A 19509-nucleotide genomic window follows, 5' to 3' on the forward strand; every position below is an offset into this window, starting at 1 on the left:
GGGAACAGATGTTGTTGTGTTGGCTTTGTTCTTTTGAGAGGACCATGTTACCTTTAGATGTCACTTCAAATTTCCTTAGGTGTTTCTCTGGCTAATGCTGATTTTCTTTCTTACCAGAAACAGCAAATGCTTTCAGATATAATTTTCCTTTAGCCCTAGCAAGTCCGATTAACTTAACAACTAGGAAAATCTTTTGTACAGTATCTTTCTGAATTTATTCCTGCCCTCTTCCGATGCAATTTTTAGGCTGTGTGTTAAAGTACCAGAAATGTCGGTGAACGACTTGGCTGAACCCACAAACAGGGCTTGGACTTCAAGCACATTTTCACTAGAGCTTAGGTAACTGCTACTTACTTGGAGTGGAAATGTGCATTTCTCCCCTTTGGCTGGGCATGGATCTTCTCCTGTTTTGGGCATCATCACCTGGGTGGATCTGACCTAAACTCAAATCTACAAATGTGTTTTCCTGAGGAAAATCAGGATGGTGATTAGTGACCTAGTAACTCCCTTAGTTCCTTTAAACCACTTCAAAGACATTTGTATCCTAAGATTAGAAAGAGAAGTCAGTTAAACTTTAAAAATCTTCATTCCTTAATTGTTGGCTGTAGACATGAAGTCAGGTGGAGCTTGGATTACCAAGCTTTTGTCTCATCTGCTAAAAACAAGGTGTGGCTAACAATAACCTGGAAGACAGTCAAGAATTATAGATACATTTGAAATATATTGATGTCATTCTCACTGATCACTGATCATTCAGGTTATTGTCTTTTGGGAGGGATTACCAAAAATCTTAAGACATTTCTGGTGACTTTTAGAATCCTCAAATTCTTTTTTTGAGTTCTGTGCAGAATTTGATACAGTACATTAAGTTATGGTACATGATACGGTGCAGCAGTACACTACGTCCTTATGGTGGTTGATAAAAGCAGATATTTATGGTAAGATTAAGTCTCAAATTTTTGTTAGATTGTGGGGGCTTTTTTCAAATGGACTTGAACTTTCTTCCCATTCCTTCAAACTTACTTTTCAAAAACTTTTGAACTTGGAAAATAGGATGACACCTAAAGCTTCTGAAATTTGGATAAGAAAAGAGGGAAATCCCTGAAATTGTAGCCAGCAATCAGATGTCAGGCTCTGTCCTGTGCTTGGAAGACCTAGGGTCAAAGTGGGAGTTTGGATCCAGCATCAGCTTCCATGTTGTGTTCTTAAGCCTGAAAAGGATGGATTGACTAGAAACTAATTAACTCAGAGAGTTGTCAAATAAATCTTTGGTTTGCTTATCATATAAAACCACAATTTTGTACAGACTGCTAAGTTTCTTGGTCAGGTTGTTCAGCTGGACTGGGAGAGACTTCTTTGCTGGTTTGGGTCTGGGAGACTTGGATCAAAACACTATTGTCTCTCAGCTGAGTATCCTGACCAGCAGCCTGTTTGACATTTTGTGTGTCTTACTGGCCTTTCATGCTTTTCTGTTCTTTGCATAGAAAAAAATTAAAGTTGCTTCTGACATAACAATATTACTTTAGCCTGAGAAGTTAAGCTCTGACCATGTAGCATTAGTATTACTGTGTGATATCATATATTGCTCTATGAACACTTTCCAACAGTATTTCCTAACTATTTTTTCAAAAACATAACATTTTGTCTAAGCTATCATATCTCTGTAAAATCTTAGCAGTTTTCAAATAAAGATGGCTAAATTTCCACTCAAGGTATAAAAAAACCTATAAGGTTATGTATGTGTGTGTGTATATGTATACATGCATATATATGTGTGTGTATATATATACACACACATATATGTATACATGCATATATATGTGTGTATATATATACACACATATATGTATACATGCATATATATGTGTATATATATACACACACATATATGTATACATGCATATATATATACACACATATATATGCATGTATACATATATGTGTGTGTGTATATCAGTAAGAAATTAAATAATCAAGCTTAATCATTAAGTTTTCTTCTTTATTGAAGTTTACTGGAAGTTAGAATGTAGTTCAGTTGCTTCCTTCAGGGAAAAAAAAAAAATTCCCAAATCCTTCTTTCCTTTTATTATTAGGAAAAATATTAAAATCCAAACCCAGGCTTGTGTCCCTTATAGAAGTTTGTGCAACCTTTTTTTTCTTGGGGTGGGGACAGCTGTTTCTCAGGTATGCTTTTAGAAGCAGAGAGGTGTGGTTGTTGCAGTCTAGCTCATGAAGGGAGGTCCTGAAATGGGCTAGGTGACCTGGTGGACTAGGGAAGATTCATTCCCAAATTCCCAGTAGAAGAAGCAGCATCTTCTATATACCTACGCATCAGACTCACCAACCACAAGGAAACTGGAGGCATGGGGAATAAATGTAGCCTCTTCCTCCACTTTAATAGAGAATTTAAACTATAGTGGGGAAGTGAGATTTTTGTTGCTGAATGAAGGCAAGGAGTCCATCTTTCTTACCCAATAGTATTTTATGTGCCTTTGGAAGTGCAGAGGATTATAAAGGATTACCTAGTGTAAAAAGATGAGTACGCTTTGATGGAAGAGCATTATGGGTGCAGTGTTGAAAGACTTTCTTCAAAGGGTGGACTTCAGCTGGAGGAAAGACTCCTTTCCATTTTCGGCATCATGCTGTATTAATGAGCCTAGAATAAGTATCTTCCAATAGTTCTTTCTCGGTAGTTGAAAATATGTAAGTCTTTCTGTAAATATGTTATAAATTTCTGTTATTCTTATTTTTTGTTACAGGAGCTAGAGTTAATGCCAAAGACAGCAAATGGTTGACTCCTTTACATAGAGCTGTGGCATCTTGTAGTGAGGTATGATATTTTATTTATTTTTTTTGACTGCGTTGTGTTAAAATAAGACATCTCAAATTACCTTCTGTTCTTTGTTTGGTTTGCAGAACATTTTTGCAACAGTTTGTTTAACCTGTTGAGAGTATGTGTATATATATCACGTGCCTGAGTAGGGAGAAAGGGGGGAAACTGTAAACTTCCAGTTCTCAGCCTTGCTCTCTGTTGTTTACCCAGCAGAGGATTCTGCATGCAGTGTTCTCGAGTCCAGCTTAATTCTCTTAAGGTAACCAGAAGGGTTCAGCATGAGGGAAGTAGAGATGAACTAGGATTTAGTACAGCTTTTACAGCATAATCTTTGCATTTCTTCATTTTTTTACAGGCTTGTCTGTTCAGGCATCGAAGAAATAAATGGTTCTATAAGGCCTGCAAACATCTTTCTTTTAAAAAGTAATTAATGAGTAATGATAGTATTGAAAATCACTTTTAGAGTTATAAATGAAATACATAGAAAGTTTTTTGAACTCTACCAGTTACAGAGTTGTGAAAATATAGCAATGTAAGAAATTACTTTGTTATTCTTCCTCTATTGTTGATGTCCTAATAAAAATTTTAAATGCCTGTAGAAGATCAAAACAAACAGAGAAATGCTGAGCTTGTTCTGTGGAAGAGTTTATGCAAAACTATGTCCTTTGAGATCCTGAGTCAAATTGCTGCGCATTTCATTATATCTCAAAAAATAAAGGTTTTTTTAAAGATGCTGTGTAAATTTTTGTTTGAGAAGATGCAGTTGAGTATTTTGGTTTTGGCAAGCATTGAACTTCAAGTATTTGATCTGTGAACTATCTAAACAAGTCTTGTTTCAGTTTTTGCTTTTGAATTCCCTGGATAAATTCCAATATTCTGTCACTAGCATTAATAGCTAAGTTACATGGAGATTGTGTTATTCAAAACAGTGTTTGAAAATGAATCTTTGAAGGCGCCTTATTCTCAAACGCTGTGTGTTCTTCTTGAGGTATTTTTAGGCTGCTGCTTTGGGAGCTGACCAGAGCACCAAATGCTGCGTTCTTCAGAGCTGAGGGATAGCAAAAGCATCTTGTATCAGTAATGCTTGCAGGCAGGAGTGCTGCAGACAAACTGGACCTAAATGATAACTTCAAGAAATGCAACCATGGTCATATTTTTTTAATGTGGAATATTTTAAACAAAATACTAACCAAAGGTGAACAGCACATGTAAACCAATCAGACTATTTTCTCAAAAGGTAATGATAGGCTCTCATCGGAATTTTCTATTTATAAATACAATAAGTTATAGGAGCCCACATACATGGTTGGTATGTGTAGGCACTGTTTTCCGGCTGACAGACATACATGGGTTTTGTGCATTAGATGAAAAAAAGCTGTAATGAAAAAACTCTTGATACTGATTTCAGTAAAACATCTGTACTTACTCTTGAAGCAAGGACAGCTGTAATTAAACAAGGACATTGAAACATGCAAAATAGCTGGAATTATGGATTTAGCTGTCAGCTGCAGAAGTTCAGGCAACTTCATGTCAAGACGGTCACACCCCAGGCCTTTGTATTTGTGTGCCTGGTGTACTGGGGGGGGGGGGGGGGGAAGAAACCCTAAGCAGATTCAGTAATTCTTGAAATTAATTAATGCATATGTATGTGCATAAAAATGCAAGATGCATTCTTTTTATACTGGTACTATGGTGCTTCCTTCTACAAGAGGGGCACTAGCGGTTCTAAAATTTCCTTGTTCTGATTATGGTTTTTCTTAATATTTGGTTCAAAAAAAGGCAAAAGTTCAAAATATTGATCAGATTTTTAAGTACTAAATCTGCTTAAGTTTCTTAGAGAATAGAAGAGCCATTCCATTTCTCATTTAAATTACAAGCTTGTGATGCAGTATTTTCACCTTTATGTTTGTTCCTATTTTCTTCTTTATTGACAATAGAAGAAATTTGAACATTTTAAATAAAATTTATTGTAATAAATAGAATCAAGTGTTACTTAGCATTCTGCTCATAGCTGAGAATAATACTTAGCTATTGTACCATAGTGTAATTCAAAATTTCCAATAACTACTTGTGGTAACATGTTTTAAGTTCAAAGTGCCAACCATTTATTTGTGTGCTCAGTATTTGAGTTGGAAGAAGTCACTGAAAGCAATTAGTGAATTGTGGGAAGGTCACAGAGTTGATGTAAAATGCAGTATTCATCTTCATGTTGATATCACCAACAGATTATTTTTTTATGCATTCCAGTTGTGTGCACATATTTTAATGGGATTTGTTTATCTTGCTGTAAGAATTATGATCTTATTTGTCAAATTTTCACAGCTTGTACTTTTAACAAAAGGAAATTAATAATCTTTTTGTGAGATGGAATTCAGTGCAACATTTTGAAAGGGTTTTCTGGAGTTTTGCAACAGTATATGTTGAAACTTTTTGTGACCATGCTCTTTTGTCTGTAGTTCTTTAGATGTACATTTAATAAGGTGTTCTTCTCTTTGCCATTTCTAGACTGTGACAGTTCAAAAATTTTGCTTGGCAAATTTATGAAAAGGCATTCTAAGTTCATAGTACTTCACTAATCCTTAGCAGTGGAAGAAATCTTAAGGAGGTTTATTGAGCTTTGGAAACTAGTTGTGATGACAAAACAAGCTAGCCGGCTTAAGGAACTGGATAAAAGACCTGGAAATGGTTGATTCAGTTGAAAAGAACAAATTGTAAATAGTTCTATTCCGTTATACTGTCCTTGGATTTAAGGCTGATGTTTCAAATCTTTACTGATTGGCTTGTTTGTTTGTTGGGTTTTTTTAAATGCTTTCAGGATGCTGTTCAGGTGTTGTTAAAGCATTCAGCGGATGTCAATGCTCGTGATAAAAACTGGCAGACACCCCTACATATAGCAGCTGCAAACAAAGCTGTGAAATGTGCTGAAGCTTTGGTGCCTCTCCTAAGCAATGTAAATGTGTCTGATCGAGCAGGCAGAACTGCATTGCATCATGCAGCCTTCAGTGGACATGTTGAGGTAAGAGTTATTTTTCTTAGCTTGTTTCCCACTCATTGTTCTGTCCCTCACATTTCTGATGTTTAGTTTCTCAGTTTAAAAATCACGTTTCCCCCATCCCCTCAAAAAATCCCAACCCCTATTTTGTATTTGTATTTTTTTTGTATGCATCTGTGTACAGAATGGTTGTAGAAAATACATGTTACATCATTCAGTTGGAAGGTTATTACGGTGTTCACCTTTCTTAAGATGGAAGCAAATTTGCCTAAGTTAAGTGGAGTTAAACTAGTAATAGATAAATTTAAAACAGAAAAAAGATATTTTTCTGTTTAGTAGTTAGTGAACATGTGGAATGTGTTGTCACTGAAGTGTGAAGGAAATACATGTAATACGCTCTAACTCGGTAGTTTTCAAGCCCTGAAAAACAACCACTGAGAAATGCCCATTGTAATTGCGGATAGGTAATTGGAGACAAATTGGCAATAGGTTTGCTTTTAGTGATTGCCTTTAGTGAATCCCTTAGATTTCAAACATTCTACAGCTTTGCCGTATTTAGCTGGGAGATGTTTTTGGTGACATGGAGTTTTGTGTTCCTTACGGTCACTTCATTATTGATGCCAAGGTGGGCAGCCAGTTTTTTTAAGCTTATGGAATATTCAAAAACCCCACCACATTTAAAACTTTTGAAAATGCATATATTTTTGTGTTCTCGTATGATTTTCTTTTGTCTAACTTTAAGCAGAGTTTTCCATTGTGAAGAGAGGATTTCTTTTCTTTCTGTTTATCTCAGATGGTCAGCTTACTGTTGTCTAGAGGGGCCAATATTAATGCATTTGACAAGAAAGACAGACGAGCTATACATTGGGCAGCATATATGGGTATGTATGTATTTCAGTTGATTACTATTGTGGTAGTAAAAAAAAAAATTGCCTTATGTTTAGGTTTTTTATATATTTCTAGGAAAAATACTTACATTGTAAGCATTGAGGTTATCTGTGTGTCTGCCAGAAAACCATTAAAAGTATACTTCACATTGCCTTGTAAACCTGTGTTTGTGGTGAGAAAAATCAATTTGTTGGAAAAATTAAGGTAAGTAATTTTGTTCTTTAAAAAGAAGGAACTATGTTCCTCAGTCAGCAGGAGTCTAATCACAGGTGAAAACTTTTGCAATAATGCTAAATAGAAATTAAGCAGTTAATACAAGGCACACCTGGAACATGATCATTGTACCAACCTTGGGGCTTTTATTTTAAAAGAGAATATTTCATCTCTAAACCCCCAAATTCTTGCCTTGCCATTCTTACTCCAGGAATGGATAATTATTGTTCTTATGATATTGATCAAGGCACTGGCAGTACTGTCAGAGTAATGTACTTCATTGCCTTTTATCAGATGTTCATTTTATTAAGTGGTAGGAATTGTTTTCTTCAGCACAGCTATTATAAATAGTAGAGCTTTGTATCTCAAGATTCATTTAAAATATGAGCAATATAAACCATTGGAAAGTGAATCACAGAAAATGCAGATTAAGAGTTCTAGGCTGACACTGGCAAAGCCTCTTAGCTTTGGCTAATCACTTTGTTTCCAAGTAATTCACATACAACTGCAGGTTGTATTTGTCATTGCAGAATATCTTGTACCTGTTCAAGAAGCCAAAAACATAATGCCTCTTTTAACTTCAGAAAATGTCTAAAAATGCCCTTGAACACATGCAATGTGTGTTGTATATGACAGTGAAGAATTAGGTTTTAGTATCAATTTCAGGAAGAAGCCAGTTGAGATGATTCCATGGTCTTGATTGTTACTCAGTAGTTTAGCTTAGTGCTTCATAATTCTACCCAGCCAAGGAAGAATAATAAAAGCAGTAGCATCAGTATTGTATAAGTCTGCATGCCTTGGAATTTATTCGAAGACGTAATAGGAAAATAAGACTTCATTGTGTGTAGTTTTTTGTTCCTGTTACGTTTCAGTGATCCTCATTTTCCTAAATTTTAAATTCTCCAGAAAATACATCTCTATATGCCTAAGGTACCATCTTACAAAACTTAAGGAGAACAACAGTTAGGAAAAGAACATGGTCCTATTATTTATGGCAGCTTTTGGGTTTTTTTTCAGAGGTGATCTAAAGATGTGAATGTTTTTGTTCCCATTATAATTGGAAAATGCTACTTGGAATGACTGTCTCAGTGAAAACCTTTATATATGGGGTTTATAAAGGAGCACCTTGTATTTTTGACAAACATTTAAGTTAATGTACAGGGAGAGTAATTTCTATACTGCCCCTTCCCTGAGTAAAACAAACTAACTTTACTTTATCTGATATGAAACCAAAAAATAAACACACATAAACTAGGAAATTAATGGACTTATTATGCTGACATCTCTAAGTCTAGGATAACTCTGCCTTGGAGGTCTGATCTTAGGCAAAATGGCACTCAATATGCAGTTTGGTGTTAATGCTCATTATTATGAATGAGAGAATTAATTATAAATAGTCATAATACTGTGCAGTGTGTATGCGGGGGGCGTGGTTCTTAAAAACAGACTTAAGGTTGCTAATTAAACATATTTCTCATCTGTGATTCTGTGGCATTGAGTATCTTGCACAACTGCTTTGGAGTTGTTAAGTTTATCAAGCAATGTTTCCTAGTCTTGCCAGGAAAGAGCAAATGGAAACAGTAATTTAAAAGTGGAAATAATGTTGTAAACTTACATACTGAGCGAAAGAAAAGAGCAATAGCATGTGGGACAGTACATGTTTAAATATAGTTGCCTTACTGAGGATTTTGGCGATTGATGAGTTGTTCTTTGTATGAAATGTGCTTTGGTCCAGGGACTGAGATTTCTGATCTTTACAAATGCAAAACCACATGTTTACAAAATTGGGCTTGTTTAACATCTTAGCGGTTGTAAAAGTGATCTTCTCGTGAACACCTGGATTCACACAAAAGTGGAATTACTAACTATTGTCTTTGCACAACTCTGTGTTTCAGGCCAATTTCACATTAGTCTTATGTCCCTAACAGTACAGGTCTGAAATAATCTGATTGCAATGTAAAATAAGGCTGTGAAAACCATATGTGAAATGCTAAAAAGAACAACAGGACCCTGTTGAGCTGTCTTCAGCGGAAAAGCCTTGAATGTGCCCATGAATTATGAAGTGATCATCACAGCATTAATACTCCAACTTACAATTTGAAGCTGTATGATATTGCACGTCAAGTACTGATACCAGTACTTGAAATGGAGAAGTTAAAGAACAATCTTCATTACTGATCCAATGTTCTTTGCAATATTTTGTATTAGGACTGTGTAATCTACTTATATATGCAAAGCAATGTCTGTCATAGCATGTCCAACCACCTTACTCAAAGTGATTATTTGCAAAATTTTGTTGAATGAAACTTGTGCATGAGATGGCAGAGATCTGATGAGCATCAGTGAGAGGACAGAGGTTTTCTGCCTTGTGCTCACCTAGATGAGAGAAAAATCCAGTGTTTCTCAGATATATTTATTCCAATTTTAGTCAGTGCTATTTCATAGGCTATTTCATAACAAGAAATTGTTAATGAACAGTTCTTGGGTGGGAAAACTGTAATTTATCTGATAGCAATCAACCTAAATATTCTTGCAGACAACAGAGTAGAAAAAGCCTTTGAAAGTCTTCAAACAAGGAAAAAAAAACCTGTGACATTCTCTCTCACAATGTAGAGCCAATTTACACTGCTCCAATTGTTTGAAGAAAGCCTTAAAGCTTTTCCACCATATAAAACTGACCATAGAATAAAAAAGAAATTATGCTTTTCGTCAGTCTACTATAAATAACTTTCTAGGGTTATATCCATTGTTTCCCTTCCTTCCTGCTTTTCACCCGGCTCCTTTGCTGTCCAGCTGCAATGCTGTGACTAAAATGGACTTTCATTCTTGCGTGCTAGCATCGCCCTCATAAGTGTATTGGGATGTCTCCTCAGTGCTGCCCACTTGAAGTATCTAGCTCTTCTGTTGGAGTGTCTTCCACAGATTGCTGCTTGCGTTTTCAATGCAGGTCAGGGATTTTTTGGGTTTTTTTCTTCTCTTTAAAGTTTTTCTGCCACTGTTCTGCTCAGCGTCTCTCTTCCTTTCACTGCTTTCAGTATCTTCTGTAGTTGTGTCTCTTATACAGGGCTTGTTTTCATTCTTGTCCCTGTTACATTTGGGTCAGAAGATGAGTATCATGTTTAAATTTCTCTTTCTCTTCTTTCCTACAATACTGCAGTAATTCAGAATTGAAATGTTGCAGCACTTCACGTTGCATTGGTAAACTCTATGGTTCTGATTGGTATAGCTAGGTGAAATGCTGTTTTGTATGTTGTTGGGCATGCAGCTTAAAACAGGTATCATGGTGACTGAATATTTATCAAAATAGCTTTGCCTGTATTCCTTTGGGTAGGTGCTTCCTATTCAAACTTTTGCAAATTGTCTTAGTCATTGAAAAAACAAAGACCTTCACTTTTTATGAAGAAACCTGCATCTGTCCGTATGGGTCAGTTACAAAGGAAAAGCACTAAATGTATTGTGGTCTATTTATTTAACTCAAGTGTGCTCCTTTATTCTGCAGACTTTGTCATGATTATTCATGTGTTTTCAGTGATTGACTTGTTTTGCAGTTAAACTAGCAACTGAGCAAATAAGGCAGATTTTTTTTTTTTTTTGGTTACCCCATTTTCATAGCATTTTTCTTAGTGTGCAGCGTCACAGTTGCATGCAAGCTAGTGGGGGAGCATGTAGACATGGCGAAGGGGAAAGCTGGTTGCCCTTTGCAGCAGCAGTGTGGTGTTGGGGCCCCTGGCCCAGCCACAAAGCTGGCAGTGAGAGCAACTGCCTGCTACTTCAGGGTGGGCTCCTTGCCCTCCCTTCCCTTTTCCACCCTCTTACCTGGAACTTTCTCCAGGTTGTCCCTTCACCGTGATCCCACTTGACTCTTACTCTCTGCCTGGTGACTTAGGAGAACAATTGATGCTTTCAAAAGACTACGGTTCCTTAGAGGCCTGAGTCAGTTTAGAAAATAGAGCTTTGCTAAATCCTGTATGATTTGGGTCAACATTTTAAAGGCTTTGCAAGTAAAGGAAGTTGGATTGGGGGGGCAGTAGTGGTGTGTATTTTTATTTAAAAATAGAATATTATCTTCTGAAGGCCTTAAAAACTTTAATGGATGTGTTTGCAGTTGAGGTGAATGTGGAAGACTGACAGTCACATTCTCTTTCAAGTTGTTAACAGAAATTTGCAGTAAATATTTAATAATTACGAAGTTATTTCACCTGTCTAGTTCTCAAGTCTTCCCAAAAAATCCTTCTGTGTAAGGAGAAAATTGTGCTACTTAATATAAAATGCAGCTTCATTCTTTTTGTCTTTATTCTTTTAGGTCATATTGAAGTTGTGAAACTACTCGTGGCCCATGGAGCTGAAGTGACATGCAAAGACAAGAAATCATATACACCCTTACATGCTGCAGCATCTAGTGGGATGATCAGTGTAGTCAAATATCTTCTGGATCTTGGAGTTGATGTAAGGAAGAATAAAAGTGGTGCATATTTTTTTTTTTTATTGTTTGAAATGTTCTTGTCAGTGTTGTAGCACACTGTTTATTTAGGGGCAGGTTATGAGATAGTGAAAACAGCATTTCCAAAGGTCTTCATTCACATGTTTTTTTAGTTATAAAACCTCATTCCCCCAAGTAACTTAAAAGCCTTGCAGATTTTGCACAATTATTTGGAAATAAATTTGTGTTTAGTAGTTTTTTTTGTTCGTTTGGTATTTCTTACCCTTAGTTCATTGAACTGGAACTCAGGAAATAGGAATTCCGTTCCTAGCTTTGCCACACAATCCTTTTTGAACGGCAGGAAATGAAACTCTTTTGCTTCGCTTATTTGTAAAATATAGATGTTACTGACTTTCTTACACCACATAAGTTTTAGGAAATACTAAAAATCGTGAGAAACTCCAATACTACAGTAGGGAAGGCCATATTAATGCTGAAATGCAAAATAAATTAAAGGGCTGTATAGTACCTGCATGTAGAAAGTGTGTTAACAACAAACTGAAACTGTGTAAGAATTCTACGTTGTACAAGGCTGGAGAATGCTGCCAAAGTTCTATCCTGAGAAGTAGATCAGAATTCAGTATCATGTGTGCACAACAACAAATCCTATTTCTATATGTCCTCCCCTCAGATCCCCCCCCCCGAAAGTCCCTCTGACCTCTTGTTTTTAATGGAAACCCACAAATGCTGTTGAAAAACAATAGAGGTCCATGCTGTGCTTAGTCTGTAGTGTCTGTGCAAATTGCCATTCTTGGCACTTTTTTCTATGTGTGTGTTCTGTGAAGTTGCATATTGCATACAGGAAACTAGTGTGGAGACAATTGGGGGAGGCTGTCTCACTTGTAAAGCAATCATATTCTTCCCTAGTACACACTTCTCGATCAAAGTACTACATCCAGAACTTGCTTTTAATTTCTGGTTTTGAAGATTTCCAAAACATAATGAAGAATTTGTTTCATGATATGAGATTTTTCTTTGTCATAATTAAATGCTGCAGTAATTACAGGTTTTTACCTGTAATTTTTGCCTACTAACTAATCTTGGGGGTTTTTTTCTCTGATAGATGAATGAACCAAATGCCTATGGAAATACTCCTCTCCACGTAGCTTGCTACAACGGACAAGATGTTGTAGTGAATGAACTCATAGACTGCGGTGCTAATGTAAATCAAATGAATGAGAAGGGTTTTACACCTTTGCACTTTGCTGCTGCATCAACACATGGAGCATTGTGTTTAGAGCTTTTGGTCTGTAATGGAGCAGATGTAAATATGAAGGTAGGTGAATCCAAAGCCATCCATTCGCTCTTAAAGATGCAGTATGTGTATCAGAGGTAATTTTTCAAAATCATTGTTACGATAATGTTTAAAAGTTCCCACTGATTGATGGAGTACTGTGAAAAGCACTATACTAAAAATGAGTCAGTATGTTGCTTCAAGGAACTTGATCTGAATCTGAAAACATCAATGGGATGTAGTAAATAGCCCAAAAGGATAAAGAAAGATGACAATACTTTCTGGTCAATGTTGTTTATATTTATATGTCAGAATTCCACATAATTTTCTTCCCTAGTCTATCCATGTGAGTAAAGCAAATCATATGGAAAAATGCAAAAGAACATGTTTTTCGTAGAAATAAGCAGCATTAATGAAATCAAGGATATTTCAGAGAAATGTGTATGAACAGGCTAATTGATGCAGCAGTTGAGCTGATAATGTAAGATCCTAAAATCTAATTAATAAGGGAGAGTTGTGAAGGGTGTATTAAAAATACAAAGGTAAGTAGATTAGGCCAATGGAAAGTCTTAAACTGCTGGGTTTTTAATTACTCCAGCAAAACTTTGTGAGCAGAGTCAGTATATGTTTTACATCTCCACTTGGTCACAAGTCTTCAGCTGCAGAATATTCCTTAGAATCCAGTCTTAGTGTGGGTAGAATTTCTAATCCACCAAGCATAAAAACAAATTATAACCTATATCTTTTATTATCTTCTCAAGCGTGTAGGGTAAGGTCTTGCAATGTAAGAGAGAGATGTGGGACATCCTGTTTTCTATTAAGTTGATTTTTACTCTAGTAATGAAAAATTAACTGTGTTCAGAAATATTCAGTGGCAGTATCTGTTGTCTTGACAGGTTTCAGGCTAGGGAAGGTGGGAAATGGGTAAGTGGAATCAAGAGTCCAAGTGTTCCTCTTACAAAATATCTAATTGCCGGTACTGTTGCCCACATGTGGTAGGAAGAGAATTATCTTTCCTTTTGTTTCTTAAAAATAAATAAATAAGTTGATTCAACAGAGTTATGCCTGAATTTCAACACAATCTAGATAAGAGGTGAATATTAGAATAGCTAACATACCTGTTAAAAATCATGTGGTTTGTGGCTCCCTTCATGTAAGATATTCACACTGATTTTCAGCTAATTCTGTAATACTATTTTATATCTAGTTAGTAGAAAATGTGTAGCCCACTGAAAATTAGGGAGTGATTTAAAAATAAGCTATTTGATACGGAAAAATCTTAGATGTATGTTACTGCTCACTTTTACATATATTTAAATGTGCAGCTCGTTTAATGAAAATGTACTTAAACTCAGTTGTGGAAAAATTCATCACCAGAGCGCCCTGGAGAAGTAAGGAGCTGTGCTACAGGGTTTGTTGCTAACCTGTCCTAAAATACATAGTCCATTTATTTTTGTTGCCAGCTTTCTGCTCTGCATAATGTCCCAGACTGGATATGACTGAGGGTTTAGCCTTACAGGGCTGACTTCTGTCCTACACTCTTGAAACATCATTTCTCAGTAAATGTACGTTCTGTCGTTAAAATAATCCCACAATGTTAAATATACTAATGATTATGTATGTATGTTACTTACACAAATAAGAACAAAAGAGAAACATAATTATTACTAAGCAAAGAATTACTGTTTTCCCGTATGCTGGCTTGCGAGGTTTCATGACTCTGTGCCTATTTGTGATGTAGAAGAAAGTGGGGAGGGCTTCATTTCAGAAAGATGTGCAGCAAGTAATGGTGGTTGGCATTTTTTGGCTGTTTGTTTTCAAATACACCTTCACTGTAGGTTAGGAATGTAAATGAAAAACTTCCAACATTCTGTTAGGATAATTAAACACTGTTAAAGTTATAATCTTTATGTTTGAACTTAAAATAAGAATCTTTGTTTAACGTATGGTGTACACTGTAGATACGTACTACATTTAGTCAGTTATAACACTAAGAAACCTTAGAAATTGTGCAAAAAATGGCTAATATTTTCAAAGTGACTGGCAAAATTCCTGAATTCTTTGAAGTTTATAATATGGGTGAACTTTTGTTTGGATGTCACTAAAGATGTTTTAACATTAGAGAGATATTGTTGCCTGCCATCCCATTCCATTTGAAGTTATGGGATCCAAAGTATAGATTAGTTGGTTTATGTAACTTTAAATAAAAAAAAAATATCCTTGGATTTAGTATGGGTAAACCCGGGTTTTCTCTTAAGCTTACTCTGAGGTGACAGAATCATTTTTTCTGAAACATGATAGTGATGGGGCTGGGAAATGCAGCCTGAAGCATATCAGAGAGCTGAGAATTTCAGCTAAGTCTAAGAGCTTAGTAAAGATTTGGTTACTGAACTTAGTCTGCTTCAGAAGAAAATGTCTTCACAGTGGAAAGGGTTAACATCTTTAGCTATAGGTTGGCTGTAATTAAAATGTGTTAATTTAGTAAGTATCAAAACTGTTAAGTGCAAAATTAAGCAAGTAGGGTTGTGTACGGATTTTAAGCAATTATGGTTTGAAAACACCATTTATCCCATGTTAACACACAGTGTGTCTCTGTTGTAATTCTGCCAATAGCATTTCTGTGGATTTATACCAGTATGACTGAATATGCACCTGAAGGTATGAACAGCCTTACTTTGTATATGAAAATTGACTGCTTGCACTGTTGAAGTGTGCAAGAACCAAGGCAAAAGAAAATAATTTCCAAGTCACCTTCTGCTTCCCTGGAAAGGCCTGTAAGGATAAATCTTGGATTTTATCAGAAGAACAATCCCTAAGAAATAGCAAAGGGGAATTGAATTAGAATATGTTGTGTAGCTAAGAATAATCTGTAGAGTTAAAATGGGATACTTTTAGAGTGTTCTAAGTATTTATTGAAACCAAGCCTCTTCAGTTTGTTATTACTGAGGCGGAAGTTTAAAGTAGTTCTTAAAATTGTTACAAGATTTATTTTTTCATCATAATTATATTGCTTGTGTAATCTGATTCAATAGTTCCCTCCCATGTGCAACTCCTGTGTTTTTAGAGGTAACAGTGAGTATGGATGGTAATCTAAGAGTAGACTAGACAGTACTACTAGAGCACTTTTGCTGTGGATGATCTAGTGGGGAAAGCAAAGGGGAAACGCTTTTACTCTTGATGGCAGATGGAGGGTCAGCGCTTGTGTGTATCTGTGGATGCTGGCCTCATCTCAAGAAGGGAATATGTAGCAGAAGATAATGGAACAGTAGAAATATGTTACATGCTTTTAATCACCTGTGTGGGCAGAGGACATCATTTCATACTTGTTTTTGTAGCCTTGTCAGTGTCCATATAGTACTGTAGAACAGTGAGTGTATCCTGCTAAGTATTGCTCATTACTGCAGCACACTCTCCTTGCTATTCAGGATTTCCATGCATGGAAGAAGACACTGAAATGAGTACGTAATAGGACAGTATTAATTGTTTTATGGACCCCCTTGCTGCTTGAAATTTCAGTGACCGAAACAGAAAAAGTATTTTACTTCTGTTGGTGATACTAGAACATGAGGGCTATTGCTTAGAGGAAAATTTCACTCGGAGGAATGCTGGGACATGATAGACCCACATTTTCCCTGACCCTCACTAACGCTCAGTAGTCTGAGTACAGTTAATGTCTGAGTAATCATTTGATAGAACACCTTGCACTGTGTGTTAATTCTTTCTGTCTAATAGCAATTACTGTTCTTAGCAAATTTCATATAATCTTAAGTATTTTGTTTCCTCTAGCAAGAGTGGAGATTCGGGTGATTTCTTTCCTATACCACACTTAATATTGAGTTTCAGTGAAGACAACAAAAGTTACCATTAGCCCATAGCTATTCTGTCATGTGCTCTGATCCTATCTGATCTCGTAAAATCAGACAGCTGTAGTTAATATTTAGATAAAGACCTTAAAGGCATAAAAAAAGGAAATTGAAGCACAAGGTTTGAAGATACCTCCTTAGGCAGTCCAGCCTCCTGGCATCTCAGGAAACAGTTCTTTGCTCAATAAATAGAGCCTTGCTGTTTTGTCGCTTAATGAACTCTGGCTACTAGTTCTCATTCTATATGCCCTTCCCTAGTGACGGTTTCTGAGAAGGGAATTCTGAATGTGATCCTGTACCTAGCAGTTCAGCTTCAACATGGAAATTATCACCTTCATTCAATTTTGAACCTATTCTGTGTTTATATGTTGTGTTATGTATTCCTGGGTTGCAAAGGAACCTGAGACTATAAGACTGGAGAGAGGCACTGTGGATAATCGAATCCATTGTCTTAGAAATCTACTTTAAGTGCCTTTTTAAGTAAATTTGAGCAGAGTAAATGTAGAAATCCATTATTGATCGTACTGTGGTTTTTAATTTACAACTGGAAAATTATTTTATAGCTTATTTTGATGTCCTTTCCAAGATCTTACTCAAGTTGTCTTGTGAGGGTTCTCACTTGACCACCATGCTCCTTAGTTTCTAATACTGTCACCTTAAGTTATTCTTACGTCCTTGTAAGGTACTTTATTAATGTGCTCAGTGAGACTTGGATTTACTTTTTTCTGCTGAATCTTCCTACTGTTCATTAGCCCTCCTTTGAGATACAGATTTAGCGTATCTGAGCCAGTGAGATTGCAGGCTTCTTTATCTGAGCCCTTAAATGCTTCTGTCTGTTACTTCACTAATTTCCTTTCTTTCTCAAAGTTTCCCCTTTTAAAGTTTAGAATATTAGTTACCAAAGCAGCTTTTAGTCATTCACTCTAACAAAGCTTATTTTACGTGAAATTTATTTAAATTGATTGATTCTTCAGCTTAAAGAAGGAGAAACGTGAGGGAAAGAGACAGCAGATGTGTAACAGTTGTTTTAAAGGAGGAGAATATTAATGGTTGGATAAACAGAGTAGAACTAAACTGTGGGGAGAAAGATGAAAGGTAGACATTAGAAGAAAATTCTCTTTGTAAGAAAATCAGAGCATAGAGAATGCTTGGGGAAGTTGTCACTTAGGATGTGTTTATTTGGCCTTTTATTAAGGCCTCCAATGACAGAAGTAAATCAGTTATCCAATTCCTCAAGTGAATTTCAACCCCATGTTCTGTGTTTCTTTGTGTCTGCTATGGACATGTGGATGGGTCTTTTGGATTATTTGCAGTCAAAGAAATCTGCTAGCTGAAACATCTGGAGATAACTTGGGTGTCATTATCAAGTGTTTTATTTCTTTCAGTCTAGGTCTGAGAAGACAATGTTTCCCATAATTGCATTGTTCTAGATGGTGTATCCTGCTCTGTGCAGTGACACAACTAAAAACTCCACATCCAACTCTAAAAGGGTCTCCAGCAGACTTTCAGTAACAGATGCATAGAAGCTTTGCCATTTGGTTCCAAAGGAAGAGTAAAGATGGGAAGACACTTTTGCACATGACAGCAATTCGTGATATTTCAATACATACGTTCATATTGTATGTTCCCACTACCATCTTTGTCTTTTTTAACTTTGTATTTTGTGAACATTTCATACTCTTCAAAGCTAACATTTAAAATTTAAAGATGTGGTATGCATGTGCATCCAAGAGTGCTTTCATTTTCTGAGTGTCATGTTTGCAATTTTTTGTGTGTATTTGTAGGAACTTTTTTCTGCAGTAGAGCTTTCCCATTACCTATGATGAAGTACAGGGAAGAAAAAAATAATTCTAAAGTAAAACAACAGAAAAAAAAAATGTTTTTTTAAGTGCATTGAGATTGTGCTGTTAAAAATTGAAATTCCCTTATGCATTGCTGTTGGCCTACTTGAGGACATCTTTACTGGGTGAATGACTTAAGTGCACTTATTTGATATGTGTGTCAAATCTATAGTACCAATTATGGTTGAATAGTTTTACCTTAGGATTACTTGTGGTTTATGATAAATTGCTTACAAATATCACTTTACAGAAATTTCCATGAAACACATAAGCTTTTTAATGTGTTGTCTTCTAATATAATGTGTAAACCTCCATAGTAAATACAGCTAATACAGCTACCTTCTTTCAAGAAACAAACAATTTAAAGAAGCATTGTTTTGTTTTAGACTTGGGTGAGGGAAGAGTTGAACATAGGCTTGTTGCTAAAGTTGTGCACTGTCATCATCCTCTGGAGAGTGATTATCCTAAAGGCATAACTGTGAGTGAGTGGGCATCACTGAGTTGTCACTCACAGCTGGAAGAGCTGTGATTAAGAGCAGCTCTTTTGAAAAGCTTGCCATGTCATGCTGACTTGTCACAGCCAGCATCTGTCTTGCAGAAGAGCATAGAAACAATGTAAAAGAGGGAGTAGAGGGGAGAGAAGAGAAAGTAAAAGAATGTCCTTTTTCTGTTGTTTTTTTTTTTTTTTTCAGTTCTGGTAGATTACTGTTACTGACCATAAGTAAACACTGGGGTTTTTTTTCTTTTCCAGAGTAAAGATGGGAAGACACCATTGCACATGACAGCAATCCATGGTAGATTTTCAAGATCTCAAACCATCATTCAAAATGGTAAAAAGGGCGAGGGAGTAGTTCTATCATCAGCTTTCCAGTATTATGAATATTTTCCTCATCTTATATTGGTAACAATGTACTGAATTTTTTTTCATATCCAGTACTAGTTCAGTTAATGGTGGAGTCTGGCATATCTGCTTTTAAAGTTTGATAAGTTACGTTGAAGAACTGTTTATTTTTTCAGAATGCAGGAAAATATATTAATTTATCTTCATAACTTAGGTTGCAGAAAGTTTGTCCCATATGGTTACGTAATAAAATGCTTCTCTCCATTTTGCTTATTATTAATACTAAATACCACTGAAAGCTGTATAGATTTTTAAATCCAAAGT

The 19509-nt window shown here is 35.9% G+C and overlaps 1 protein-coding gene across 3 annotated transcripts in view; it reads left to right on the forward strand.

Moving 5' to 3' along the window:
• Nucleotides 1-19509, forward strand: part of ANKRD28 (ankyrin repeat domain 28) — a 126898-nt gene that overhangs the window by 78227 nt on the left and 29162 nt on the right. For all 3 annotated transcript variants that reach the window (XM_049798090.1, XM_049798089.1, XM_049798088.1), the window contains 6 exons: nt 2760-2830; nt 5649-5849; nt 6619-6706; nt 11230-11372; nt 12470-12682; nt 19096-19174. In XM_049798090.1, coding sequence (XP_049654047.1) covers nt 2760-2830; nt 5649-5849; nt 6619-6706; nt 11230-11372; nt 12470-12682; nt 19096-19174 — 795 coding nt within the window. The remainder of the gene's footprint in view (nt 1-2759; nt 2831-5648; nt 5850-6618; nt 6707-11229; nt 11373-12469; nt 12683-19095; nt 19175-19509) is intronic.

The sequence above is a fragment of the Accipiter gentilis genome, chromosome 4, assembly GCF_929443795.1.
Source record: "Accipiter gentilis chromosome 4, bAccGen1.1, whole genome shotgun sequence".
Lineage (NCBI taxonomy): Eukaryota > Metazoa > Chordata > Aves > Accipitriformes > Accipitridae > Astur > Astur gentilis.